We start from the raw sequence: 15,046 nt of genomic DNA, 5'->3' as shown, positions 1-15,046 counted from the left end.
CTATGTGCCAAGATTTTGTTCACTTTAATCTCAATCATATGAGTTAGAGAACCATGAAACTAAGTTTCTACCAAGTATGCTGACAGATTTTTAGTTCTAGCAGCTCCACAGGGCATCACTACAAGTACACTAAGAAACTTTTCTTATTAAAGATTTCTGAGCTGATCCGTTTTCCTTTTAAGTCAACATGAGCAGTATCACCATAAAGAACTCAACACTTGCTAACTGATACCATACACTCCTCAAAATTATTTCATTTCTAAGTAAACAAAAAGTTGTGGTACCTCCAACACCATTGTGTGGTTACTGCTGGCACAGGAAAGCCATTTGGTGGCAGCTACTTTGGTGTGTTATGTCACGTAACACAATGTCAGTCCAGGACTGACAAATCTAAACATATGGTTTGAAATATTGGGGGAAATTTTTCCTGGGAAGATGGGAGGAAGAAGCATGGAATAGCCTCTTTCTGTCTTTTGAGGACTTTCTTGTTTTCTGAGTGAAGACAGCTCAGAGAAGACTCATCACCTTACCCTTGGTAGGCAGGGGTCCACGATGATTTTAAGAGCCTCAGTATTATCTGTAAATGGCCCATAACCTGAGCAACTGAACAAGTTCTTTTTCTTTGTTTTTAAATCCTGAGAGAAAATCTGGATATTTACATTTCTGATCCAAATATATGAAGTTTAAGGCCCTGATCCAACAAAACACTGAAGCATTTCCTTAACTGTAAGGAACAACAATTGACCACAAAATAGATCTATTCAGGTCCTTAAAGAGAAGTCTCCGTCTGTTTTGGTAGACAGAGGTTGGTATCAGTAAAGCAGAAATGATAGAAAGAAATAACCTATATCCATTACAAAGTAGAATAAACATCAGAAAGCAGTTTCTAATAGCAATGTCTGTTTCCCGAGAATTTCAATTATTTGAAATGCATCATCTCTGACACCAGAAAAAAAAAGGTGCATGAAGGAATCATGAAGAGAGAGCTGGATCAGGCTGGCTGGAGCTGCCCAGGATCCAAGTGATATGGTTCTGTTGTGTTATGAAACAAAATGGTCACATTTTGGTCTCATTTACATATATGTCATTCCTCCCAAACCAGGCAGCATTGTTTGTCTGCATGAAGACAAAAAGAAGTTGGTTTGCTATATAATTACATCCATGATCTGTGAGGATCCTGATTATAATAAAACAATCTGTTAAGTGAATATACAACTGGAGATCTTTAAAAGACTTGTCAGTTCCAGGGGGGTTTATCATTCAGTAGTCAATTTAGGGACAATTCAGTTACTAGATTGCTAACAATATTGGTTTCATAAGTTCAGGGGAGTAAAATGAGCTAAAAAATCTTCTCTTAAAGAAGTGAAAACCTTAACATAAAGCCTCCTTTTTAAGCTGCCCTCTTAATTTGCCCTCTACCTTGCTCCTGAAGCTTTCTGTTGGTACGATTTCTCTCACTTAGGTATCAATCCCATTAGACTGCTATATTATATGGTTAAAACATTGATGTAACACAAGCTGCTACAGCAAATAATTGAAGTAATAAAATACAACTGCAGTTATTTGCTCTGTTGAATTGCAGGCAGAAAAAAGGGAGACAAGGGTTTTTAAACTGACCCCATAGTGTTGCATACAGACAGCAAAACTTTTTTTTATGTGTTTTCTTTTATTGCTGTCAAACTTTTTTTTGAAAAAAAAAAATAGTGTAGTTGTAGTAATTTATGTTTTCCACAGGAAAAGCAATTAGTCTACATTGTGGAATTATGCCTTCATAATTTTATTTTAAAAACATAACTTTATTTTTAAGCAACAGGGATGCTGAAAGAATCTGAAACAACAACTACCTCTTTTTTTTTTCCCCTAAAGGAACTTAATGGACTTAACTTTTTTTTTTTGTGTGTGTGTGTGTGAACATCTCCTCTAGGCCAAGACTCATTTTGTCAAGTGTTAGCCCAGAGTGTTCTATTAATGGCTGAACTGTAAAGTCTGACTAAATGGGGTTTACAGTGGAAATACTGCCAGCTCCTTGTCTGTGATGGCATGTGTACTGTACTAGGGCATAGTGCCTCACATCCTCGGTCTAGTCAGGAGGAAAAGAGAGGTTTTTTGTGTCTATCTTTTTATCTTTTTCATGGCTAGGAGGTGGATACCCTCATGTGTGAGCTTCCCTGAATCTGACTCTGACCAGGGGGTATGTCAAGACCTTTTTTTTCTCTTTGGCACAGCATAAGCACCAGAGACAATCAGCTGGCTTTAAATTTCTCTAGACTTTTTGTTTCAGCATGTACAAATGTCAACTACTTGATTTACAAAGTATATTAGCATTATTTTAATACCGAGAAAATGTTGTTTGATTCTTTTTTATTTCACAGGTTAAGTGGTTTATTTTATTTATTAAGCCTATTGAAAAAGATTTTATGGAAAATTCTGAAGACAAAATGCCCTGTTTCCTTCTACATGTTCACTAACAGATATATTATACAATGCTAGAAAAAGGCAAAAGGCCAAACTCATCTCTGGTGTAATTCCAGTAAAAGCAATAAAATTACACAAGGCATGAATTTGGCCCAGGCATTGTAAATGTTACTCTGGTGCACACTGAGTGTCTGCTTGTTGTTACTGGCAAGGCTTAAAATACAAATCCCCCTTTTTTTTTCATAGAAATGGATACACTTCTCTGGAACAGATTAATCAATGAAACAGGTATCAGGTAACTATGACAAAGACGGCAACTGGTTCAAATGCCTGCCTTTTTTATGGTTTTTTCTTCTTCTAAGTAGCTTACCATCTCTGCTTTCAATTTTTTAAAACATATATTTATTCTCTCTTTTGTGCATTGTCATTGCATGGCTTTTTTTCTTTTTTTTTTTCCCTGCTGTTGTCTCCTTTTCTCTAATTTGTCTTGTATGCCCTTCCGTGATGTTTCCTGTTGACACTTCTTGCTATTTTTTTTTCTAACTCAGAATGTGGCTTTCTAGCAGACACAGAGGCCCCAGAGTGAATACCCTTCAGAGCCAATTCTGACTTGGACCTTGCACAACGCTATTAACTGGCTCTTACTCTAAGAAAGGTGGCTATAGCGGGATTGCCTGAGCCTGAAGATAGAAATGGTTGAGGAAAGCTTGCCAGTATGTTTACGCTAAATTCAACCACTCTTAATTTCTACTCAAAAGAAGGAAAAAACAAAAAAAAACCAACAACAAAAAAAAGAAAGCCCAAAACATTTTAAATCACAAACTTGCAAGGGCTTTTCTCAGAACTTCGTTGTTTCATATTGCATTCATCTGTACGTTTAAGTTTATGCTTGTTGGCTACTTTAAAGTAAACATAGTTCAATGCCCTCAGAAACAGTTTTCTGCAGCCCACTAGAATTCCCTGGAAAAAGGCTTTATCTGCTGAACTGCTGGATATTTTTGTGTGTGTGTAATTTTTTTTCCTATCAGTTTGTTTTGTTTCCTTTTTTTTTTTTTTTTTTTTTTAAATTCAGTGCATATAAAAGTTGGGAGCAGAAGCCTCTTTGGAACGAGATAGAATCATAAAAGACTTCAGGAATCTCATCACAAGCTAAACAGTACAAATTGCACATTCTTCATGGAAGTATTAGCTTTTAGTGCGTGCCTGGATCCAAGCATAATAGATTATCCCAAAGTGGGAAAGAATGAACAGTACAAAATTAGCAGAACTGGGAGCTCAGATCATTTGGTGGAGCAATATGATCTCTGTACTTTCAGGGTACTGAATTCTAAAGCCACTGGAAACAGTATGTAAAATTATATCAGAGTAAGCAAGGAAGCATGTGTAGGCCTGGGAGAAGGAAAAAAGTTTGGAAAATACCTTTCCAGAGGAGAATAAGTACTGAAAATCAGTGAATGAGCTTGTAGGAAACAAGCTGCTATTCACGAACAGTTTCTTGTTCTGAGGGTAGAAATATTCTAAAAGATATGATAGAGAGAAAACACAAATAAAACACATTTCAGTGGTTATTCAGGGGCCAAGTGCTGTTGGAGAATAATCTTGCACTCAGACAGAAATATAAAACTGCCCTGTGCACAGGATAGGTCAGTCTCCTGAGGTTTCCCTTCTTCTCAAGGAAACCTTGCCAGAACAAATCATTTATGCCACCGGCTGATGGGTTTGGTCTAATCGTGCTGGGAAGTAGCCCAGGAACACTGTACATTTAATGGAAGCTCAAATATGGTGGTGAGCATACTCTGGCAAAACTACCCTGTACTTTCCAACTGCCTTCTTCAGGTCCTCAGGAATGGGACTGAAGCATTTTTCAGAACCAAGTACATAAAAAATATTGCTTAAGCTAAATACACCCTGGAGGACCAAGTTGCTGAACACAAGTCTAATAATATGGAGGATTACAATACATATAGGGATATAAGCTGCTAGAGGTTGTATCTAGTGGCTATTAATGCATATCTTGGCTGCACAGGCCTCATGTCTTCTGCCATCTTCACCGTGCTCCTATAATCTCCTAACTACACCGTACCAAAGTTAGTGATTCCAGCATGGGAGTCATCAGCTTTAGGAGGTGTTTGGGATTTTTTTTTTCAATTCTTCTGCAGTGTTTTTTTCCATTAGAAAATGAGATAGCATTAAGCAGTTTTAAAAACTCGTTTTTTCCTAGCTATATAAATACATTCACAATACTTCATATTTTTAAAACTCATTTCCTCTTTCCTTAACTCCTTAAGATAAGTGAACTCTCCTTTATGTAAACTTCCTACCAGAATACTGACTACCTTTTAAGCGGTATATGATTTAGAAGGTAATGAAATATCACTTTCTTTTGCCTTTTTTTTTTTTTTTTTATAAATAGGTTTTAAAGTGCTTTTAGCTGCACTTTAGCTTTTAGATTAAGAGATAAAACTGATGAAAGGGACACAACCTTCTGTCACAGGGCAGCATGGCATTTGGGAGGTGAGGTAGTTTAAAATACCATATTTATCTTCATTTCTCTTCATTGGGATGACTGTATTTCTTTACTACATCCCATAAGGTACTTTATCTTTGCCCATAAAGACATTGTCTTTCTTAAACACTGAATATTCTGCAGTATGAGACTGTGTGCATGTGCAGTTCTTCAATGATACTATGCATAATCAAATCAGAGTTATAAAGTCAAACTGAGTCTTGATTTTAGGTGCTTAGGGGTGTCAGACTTTGGACACCTTTAAGAAATCTGATTTTCAGAGAGCAAGCACTTAAAATTTCTCTCAAAACTGTGTCTTCTTAAAATTGAGCACCCAGCCTAATGGTCACTTCTGAAGTCTCCCTAGCATACGCGGTCCTACCCCAGCAGATCAGCCCCCCAAACCAAGAGCCCTATGCTCAGGGATTTTTTGTCACTGCTCTTATTTAACATGATTTGTTCACCGGGGCTCAGAGCAACGAAACCCAGTAAATAATACACTGAACAAACAGAGAAGATAACAAAAGGAAATAGTTAAGGTACTATAATAATTTTAGTCATTCTTTTTTCAGGTCACTATAATCTGCCCAAAGATAACTAATTGTTCAAAGTAAACATTCCACTCCGACCACAAAAGGAATCCATTACACAAACATATAATTCACAGTCATTTTTAGTGGGTTGTAAACAGTTTGGAATGAGCATAAAATGGGACAAAAATCAAAGTGAGCATTTAGAAATGAAAAAGTGTTTGCTACAAAAGGTCAGTCCCTTTACTTGGCAAACTATGTAGAAAAGCCTGGGAAAATGTTGAACACACAAGCAGTAAGGGAATTTTAAAGCCAACAACCTCCCTGTTTCTTTAAACAGACATCGGAACCTATAACTGGATCCTGTCAAACAAACGACAGCAAAAAAACATAACAGCTGCTAAGAAGTAAAGTTGAAAGATAAAGTTTTCTAAGCTAAGAACCTTCTCAGAAGTGGACTAAAGGTCTTTCTTAAATCTTTAAGCAAGGTTATGGATCCCAGGGTGGCTTTTAGGCATTGAATCAAATATGTAATTTTGTGTATCATTCCTGTCAGAGCATCCTGTGCTCCAAGAAAAGCAACAGAAAACAATGTCTGCAATGTCCAGTTTAGAATGGAAATGGTACCTGTAATCATCAGCTTTGCTGCCTGCAGTGTCATTTTTCAAATCATTTAGGCTGGTTTGAGAGCCCTAACTTGGATTTGGGAATGGAGGGAGAAAATGAAGGACGTTTCAAAAGAGAGATGAAAGTTAAATTATATTTCCCTGGAGCATTAGTACTGTATTTCTTTACAAAACCTAAACTACACTGGATATCCTCGATAGGTTTAGGATACTGACTGCTCGGGGTGTTCATTTACTCTGTCATTAGACACACAGACAAATGATCATCCCTGGAAAAGAGTTTAGTATCAGACTGTTTTCACACGATAAAACTTTACTATGAGAAGTACTAGATGGCATTTTGTTTAGGTACAATGGAGACTGATATTTTTATTTTTTTAATGCGTTCTACTCATGCCTTTCACATATTTAAAAAAAAATGCAAAAAAACAGCCAGCACTTTTAAAGGGTCGTGGATAACAAAATAAATAGGCGACTCAAGATATGACTGGAAATAATATCTGGCCTAGAAACACCAAAAATCTTGCAATGGGCCCCACCCTTGGCAGGAGTGCTCAGCATGTGAGTTATAGTACACTGGGAGGATTGTCCCAGGCTTTCCCTGCTCCACTGCTCAGCTCAGGGTTGGGGCTACCTATCTGACACTTTCTGGGGAGAAGAAAAAGTGTGGAATACAGATTGATAAAGGCAAGTCAACAGATGATAGCCCCAGAAAAGCCCAAGGTACATCCAAGGCAGATGTTGATGGCAAAGTAAAAGACTACACAGAAAAAAGCAAGGAATACACTGTTCCATGATAAACTTTCCCTCCAAGTCCCTGAGAAAGTAGCAAGTTAAGAAATGTTAGAAATCTTTAAGTAGCCACCGTATTTCTTCAATCTTATCATTGCATGGTTCAGAATTATTCTCTTATCTTCACCAGGTCACATCATATACATGGGAGTTTTTTCTATATAGGATATTGCGTTAGATACCGAGGGTGCAATGCTCTTTGCCTAGATACTATTGACTTCAGTGGCACAGGTCTGTATAGCTAAATTCTCGGGACAAGAAGTCCATCAAAAATTATGAATGAATAAATAAGACAGGAAGAATGAAGAAAAAACCTGAGCTTGCTTAAAAAAAAAAAAAAAAAAGAATTAACGTGACAATTGCCTTTATAAGTTTACAAGAATGGGCACATTTTTATTGACTCTCTTTATTAAACTCCACTACCATCTCTGCAAGGCGTCTGAGTAAATGTAGAAAGACCTTCTGCCTCCCAGTCCTATTTCAATAACTACAAATAGCAAAAGAGGCTGGAAAAACGGAATTCACTCTTGAACAAGTGAATCCTTGTCAGATAGATAAATATGCATTATGGTGTGAGATGTTTTAGAGACTTTTTAGACTAAACCTTATAAAGCACCTCTGTCCTGAAATGGTGAATAAGCAAACAGTAGCCTAGGGGATAAATAACCAAAATCTGATCTAAGTTGCAGCAAAATAATTTCAGAATAATTCCTTTGATTTCAATGTAGATATTCATTTAAAAATAGTGTAACTAAATAGGAAATCTTGCCAACAGTTAATGACACCCTCTACATTTTTAATCTGTGGGAGAATATTACTACAGTTAGCTACTGTATGTAACCCCATCTACACAGGAAAATGTACTAATTAATATGGTTTATTCAGACCACTGCTAGACTTCCTTTCTGTGCACAGAAATAATGGTTTTTTTGAAAAAAAAAAAAAAATAGAAATTCAATAGCTAAATAATAATTAAATCCATGAACTGATAAATAAGAACACAACCGTTCAGCAAAGTATGAATGTTTTGTAAGTAACATTTAGGGTTAGTCTCCCAAGGTCTTTTTTCCTAATAATCCTTTATCTTAAATGAAGCACGCAAGTAACATTTTTGGTACAGTTACAGTATGTAGATGATATATTTTCTAAATAGGAAAAAAAGCTTTTCTACAACAGCCAATATGCCAGCTGTACTGAGTATCTAGGCCATCTTACTAAGACTATGAAAGTAAACATACAGTTTTCATTAAATGTGCCTTTCCCATAATTGGTACATAAGTATTTCCCATGACTCTGCAGTTGAGTATCTTGGCTGGAGGCATATCTGGCCATTAAGAGGAGGGCTTCAGATCTGTTGAGTCTCAGCCATGCCGGGAGACTTGGCACCTCCACATACTGCTTCCTAATACCAACCCCGGTATAAAATGTCATCAGAAGCTTGCATAAACATTGGACTTAGCTTCACATAAATTACTGCTGTCCTGAGATAGTTTATGCCAGAACTTAGTAAAAACAACACTTTGAGTAAATAGAATGTGAGTAAATGCAAGCATCTTAATCCAAGAAAATGATAATAGAAAAAAACTGTATATCAAATATAAACTCATAAATATAGTGATAAAATGAAATTTTTATCTCATGCCATATGATTAGCTTTTATTTACATATAGACTAACTAAAAGGGATAGACTTCTCTAAGTCACAGCAAGTTTGAAGGAAACACAAGAACAATAATGCAATACTCCAAAGGATGAATTCCTTTGAAGAAACAGTGATATTTTCATTTTCTTCCGTGAACAGTTCTCTGATAAACACACAGACAATAAACATCTAATTAGGTTTCTTGGATTTTTCTATTACAGTTCAGCAGTGCAGAGATGTCTGGCCTCACTTCTCCTGGAGGAGTGGTCAGATACCAGAAAACATCTATGAAATATCTAGCGCGTCTTTTGGAGAACCTGTGCTGAGATCATAACCGAACAATTAGACATATTCTGCATGGCGTGGCATTTTTATAATCTAATCTCTGCTTTTCCTTTTCATGTTCTGAATTTCTCCTCACAATTCCTCCTCTATTAATAGCCACTTCACACATTTCTGCCCTTTCTTTGTCTCTTTCTTTATCCAGCCTCCAGCCTTCCTCCAAAAAACCAATGCTACTATCTCCCCCTACCGAACGATCTCCAGTTTGTTAGTCTCTGACTTCCTGCCAATCATTCTGGGAATAATAATATCCCAGTGCTCTCTTTGCTGTATAGTTAAAGCATGAATTTCCCAGAGTTTGAAACTCCAGGGTAGTTTTATTGCACCTTTCACTATAAAACCAGGTAACAATGATGGAATTAAAATAGCTTTTTCCTTTGTGGTTAACGGTCTAAGTATCTTTTTATTTTTCATTGGTTCTCTTATTCTGAGACTCCAGTATATGGCAGTGACAATGGGTTCACCCAGCCTTATTCTGAAAATAAATTTTCTATCTTTTGCCAGATATATGTTTCCCCAGATCCCTGGAACAAGTTGTAAACTTGTAACAGATGGTGATGAAGCCTCACATTTTTATACAATACATTTTAAGATTCTGCATCTACCGCATGTACCTTCCAAAGAAAATGACCTTCAATGAGAGAAGATACACTCTGAAGAAAGGAAGGCAGGCAACAGTGTTAAGCACATCTTTTTATACCACGAAAATTCTTCTTATTAAATTAATCAAAACTTTTAATGAGGATGAATACTCATTCCAATATTCTTACAATATTATGGCTTTTTAAGATAACTGTAAAAATTAGACACCTGCATACATTAAAAAAAATATGGTCACACTAGAATAACATTTAATTTGGTTGAATACAATTCAGGACTTAGGAAAAAGTATTGACATTATGTTCACCAGAGACTTCAGAATAAAAGTTACTGACATTTTATTGATGTTTAGCATTTCCTTACCCAGAGAAAGACTAAAACAACAACATGTCAAACAAAATATAAGGAATAATCAGCATGAATGGGTTCTATTAGTGTCTTATCATATAAAGAAAATGAAGATACAGAATGTGATATAGTTCAGTTCATAACTATATTATAAACTGAGCTGCTGGCCTACCCTGGCAATTCGAGCAGAGTTACAAGGTTAAAGTTTTGATCACTAATAGAGAAAAAAAATTGTGTTAAATATTAAGGTACTCACCTCTTTTTTCAACAGCTTTTATACACAGTCTTACAAACTGGGGGACTGTAGATTTCTCATGCTCACAAACCAAGTGCAAATGGGAGCCAAAAATTTGATCTACGTTTGGAAAAAAAAAAGGAAAATACATTAAGGCGTATTATTACTAGTGGCATTTTTCTCTCTTCTGAGCCTGCATATTAATTAAAAACTCAGCTATAGAAGACAGACAGACAAAGTTGGAAACAAATCGGTTTTTGAGTCCTAGTGGTCATTAGCTTCTGCCACAAAACCAAATCTCTTAATATCTGCTGCCCATAGCACTTGGATACTTCCCCCTGGGTTCAAGTTTCAATTGCCATTTACACCGTGACCTTGACCTTTCTAAGGCTTGGAGGTCTCTGGAGTTTGCTTGGACCTGCCATAAAAAAAAAGGGAAGGCAACTCTAGAGATACAGGTCAATATCTTGTTGAATCCAAAATCCTGCGTGATATTAACTGATGGTCCAACCTTGAAAATCATATTGTCAGGTAGCCTGTCTCGTCCATGCATACCGAGTTTCACTCTTGTCATAAAGCACCATAAGGGTGCAAGGGCTTCATTACTTTGCATCATTAGGACTTAGTACAACTTCATCTCATCTTACAGGAGGTTTTTTGTCATCAAATTACCTGTTTAAAAAGGTGCTAGATGTCTTTTGATGAGGTTTGCATATCTTACACCGATTTTAATTTGTGATTTGTGTTGTTTCCTTGATTAATAAGGATTTAATTAGATAATGCTACTTTTTGAGTTTTACGATTTCAAAGTTTTGATCAGCTTTGAATGTTGATCTTAAAACATGTTTGTATAAGCGTGTTAAGTTCCTCAGATTACTAATTAGCTTCCTCCACCTCTTTCCCACTCTATATGTTTGAGAAATTATGAAAAGAGCAATCAGTAGTGGGGATGTTGTCAGCTAGAATCAAAATGAATCAAATAGATGAGAGAAACTACTCAATAGGAGCCAGTTAAATGCTCAAACAATAGGAGTGTACTATTATCATTTATCCAAAGAGACAGTCTCCATATAGCATTTCAACAGAGCACTACATTTTGGAAATTGCGTAGAGGCTTTGAAAATTTTTGTATTGATGGCTGATGGGTGCTAACACAAGCCTGGGCTCTGCACAGCAAACCCAACAAGCACGCTCATTTACAGAACAGCAGGAGCTCCTGCTGGCCTTTACAGCTCCCATGGCATGGGACATTTCCTCCATAGTCAGTCCCACCATCTTCCACCATAATCAGTTTGAGTGCTTCTTCCTCCGAGCAGCGCATCTTTTTCTCACTAACAGGCCAAAAGCCATTTGTTTATTTTCTGCTTTGCAAGGAGCTTCACTTTCCTCTAATTAATCACTACTATACTAAGCTTACATTTCAAGAGCAACTCGATTGCCTTTTCTTTCCCAATAGTAGGGAACAATCAGGGAAACAAGGTGGGGTGCATGGGATGGCTTGGACTTCTTGATATGTATCAGGGAAGTTTATTCCAGCACCTCTCAATGCACGTGATCTGCATTCTGGTAGAGTACATCAAACCCTGAATTTAAGTTAGTCGGAGTTTCGGCTGCAGAAGGGATGGAGGACTGGGTTCACAGAACTACACTGAAGAAGGTTGTGTGCATGTGTGGCGTTAAGCATTAGCGAACAGTCTGTTACATGTTTTGGGGTTATGTTTCTGACAAAGCACAGTCTGGTTACATTTTCTTCATAAAACATTTATAGCTGCCTTCAGTGGTAATTATATATACAGAGATTTATGATTAAAATGTACTAGCACTTCCTCTTTTGACATCTTAATTGTTTTTTAAAATTTTAGCAAAGACCTGTCAAATTCTTTGCATAATATGGAATGGTCTCCAATGTGAATTATGTTAAAAAGAAGTAAAAACATATCTTATTTGGTGGACAAAGACACTTGTAAACAATTTCAGAAGCAAAACAGGCAAAGAACTGCACTGTGCTGAGATGGCAATACATGAAGAATGGAAACAAAATTAATGCATGGCTGTTCAGCAGCTTCCCTTCTCTGTTATAACCACTTTATAACCAACTTCCAGGATTATTTTGCAGTTACACTTTCAATCCCCAGTACAAATACAGAATAGTTGGCATTCCTAGAAGGAAATTTTGAAAAAGCCAGAAACTGTTTTGCAATTCTCACATAGTCCATTACTTCTTTTCTGGGGGCAGATTCTGTATCTTCAGCAAAATGTTTAACCTCATTTTCTGTACCTTTCGGTATATGGATATAGTCACATTCTGCATCCTGCAGTTAAGCTTTAAAACACCTCTTTTTTAGAAAATAGGCACTCAGGATTTTTGTCTTGAATGGAAGGGGCAGCAAATCAGCATTAATAGTTGCTGGGCATCAAAAGAGACTATAGTAAAACAATGACAGAAAATTGCTTTGGATTTTTTTTCCCCTTCTAGAAATTCATGAGTATTTATAAGTACATGGTCTCATGAGTCATCCAAATACTCTGAATTCTGGGTACTCCTGAACCGCAAACTCCATGATTCTCTCTAGTCAATTGATTTTTTGCTGGATCTGTTTCTGTACATAAACATGGGAATGGCAGTAGTTACAATGCCATATTTACACTCTTAGAGGTCACAGGGATAGTTGAGGAAAACTCAGTTAAGATTTGTTTGTGCAGTATTTTGAAAACAAGGAATGATAGGAATGGCAAATTACTAACTTTTGTAAACTAGATTTATGTGTAACTAAGACGAAAATATTATTTTCTTATTCTTTTATAGGTGTGTATATATATTTTAGAACTAGTTTAAGGGGAAATTATCCAGGAGATTTTTTTTTTAAAAAAAGAACTGCTCCCAAAGGGATAAGAGATGCAAAAAAGCCTTTGTTTGATTTATTTGTGATAAGGCCCTTCAAAACATTATTTTTTATGACTTGAAAAAAAAAAAGATGTACACAACACTGCTAACCTCCTCTTATGACAGTTTATGTTTCCTATCCAGCTTATTTAACTCAAATGCCTGGGAAACAGACACAATTACCACCTTATGGAATGCTACTTAACTTTAAATGCTCCCCTCTGAATAGAAATCCACTTTGTCTTCTCAGAGTTATTCCAGTTTCTCAGGAATTATTTCCTCTATAGGCTCCTGAAATGCTCTTGTTTCATCATTTAAAAATTTAAACTAACAATTGTTCAGAAATATCTTTTATTAGAACAAAGGCAATTCCCATACAGTGGATTCTGTTCACAAGAGCTTGTACAAAGGAGCTGCATACTATGCCCATATACAGCTTTAATCATTCACTCTTTCAGCTGTTATCAATTTAAAACCAATGAAACTCCCACACTGAGTCCATTTGAGCAGTCAATTTTAATATCTTGGGGCATCTGTAGTTATTCTGAATTGGCTGCAAAAGCAGAACTAACAAGTTAAGCTCTAACCATAAGTCTACATCAGGCTGGTAAACCATACATCAAACACAGACAGTTAGTCAATACTGTAGTATGAAAAACCAACAAGCATTTTTAAGAAGAGCAATATATTCATAATATCTTTGGTGGTATGGTTTACATTACACATCCCTGATAGCTGCGCATTAAACTTTCTATTTAAGATGGTGGGGTGTGTGACAGCTTTGCACATGGATATAAAATGAGACACCAGAAGAGGAGGGAATGGACATTCGCAAGTTGTATAAAATAAAATGGTGATTACAGCTGCAATGAATTGCTCGTCCTGGTGAGCTTCAAGTTTTCCCTGAGCCTGACAGAGCTACTTTTTCTGAGTAGCTGTCGCAGGCTGCAGCAAAGCCACTAAATCTGAGCTGCAGAAATCTAGTCTATGGGAGACAATACTTCTGGAAAAGAAACAATTAAAACAAAATCACTAAAGCCACATCCTCACTGAGAATGTCATTGTTTAACTGTTTTTGGTGTACATGGATGAGATGTGGCCACACTTGGAAGGAACTCGTACTTCAGTGTTTTTTATTAAAAAAACAGGGAAGGGCATGGCTAATATTCCCATTTCTCGGGGAGAAGCTCAAATTCTGACACAAGAGGAAAAGGTGTAATGGTGTAATGCCCAGGTTTTTAGAAAAGTGAATTGCATCTATGTAATTCAGTGCCTTTCAGGAGCAGAGTTAACTCTGCTACATCTGGATTTGAACTGCTGGACTGCCATAGCTTTGCATCAACATCTAAGTTGTTTGTTTTCTTTGTATCTGTTTGAATGTTGGGAGGCAAAAGGGGGAAAGAGAACCAAAAGGCAAAATAAAAGAGGAATGTACAGGGAGAGGGACAGAACAGTAGGCACCATAGCAGCGAATTTTTTGGAGGGGGAAGGGATGAGGTTGGAAAGGGACATGTTCTGAAAGGTGACTTCTTCTAGCTGCTCACTCAGTAGAGTCAGATATATTAAGTCAGACATTAAAATGATGCTGATCCCAGACTGGGCTCCAAATAATGCCACAACGCTTTTACAATAAGTGGGCCAGGTCCTCAGCTGACTGAAGTCAGTGAGGTTGTCAACGGAGCTCCCCTGATTTATGCTAGCTGGGAGTCTTGCCAGTCCTTTTAACTTGGAGATTTACTATATATCGTTGATCTGTGGTGGTCATCAATTTTAAAAAAATTACATTTGTGAACAGTTACTATTAAGTGGCATATGAGCTACCAGATTTGTTTCGTATTCTCAGAAAAAAGGAAAATAGACAGTACTGCAGACACTGGCCTCTTTTAAGAAATGATGGTGTTTTACTGGGGACAAGAGCTCATTTGAGTTTAAAGAGAGTGAGTCTGCTGTACTCCTCAAAACAGGTCTCCAAACATGAGATATGTTAAAATTATCTGGATTATTTCTGACCATCATGTGAAAGGAAAAAAATCACTTTATCCAGTGTTTGGCCATCCACAGGGTTTGGGAAACGTACTTCCAAATGTCCATGTAGTGGTCAAAGAAAGAAAGAAAGAAAGAAATACC

At 36.8% G+C, this 15,046-nt stretch overlaps 1 protein-coding gene across 4 annotated transcripts in view; it reads right to left on the bottom strand.

Moving 5' to 3' along the window:
* The window catches only part of ARHGAP15 (Rho GTPase activating protein 15), a 331,391-nt gene that overhangs the window by 118,293 nt on the left and 198,052 nt on the right, over positions 1–15,046 (bottom strand). For all 4 annotated transcript variants that reach the window (XM_082312214.1, XM_082312216.1, XM_082312215.1 and 1 more), the window contains one exon: positions 10,057–10,155. In XM_082312214.1, the coding sequence (XP_082168340.1) occupies positions 10,057–10,155 (99 nt within the window). The remainder of the gene's footprint in view (positions 1–10,056; positions 10,156–15,046) is intronic.

The sequence above is a fragment of the Platalea leucorodia genome (genome assembly GCF_965183815.1).
Source record: "Platalea leucorodia genome assembly, chromosome: 5".
Lineage (NCBI taxonomy): Eukaryota > Metazoa > Chordata > Aves > Pelecaniformes > Threskiornithidae > Platalea > Platalea leucorodia.
This window is presented reverse-complemented; position numbering and strand designations above follow the sequence as displayed.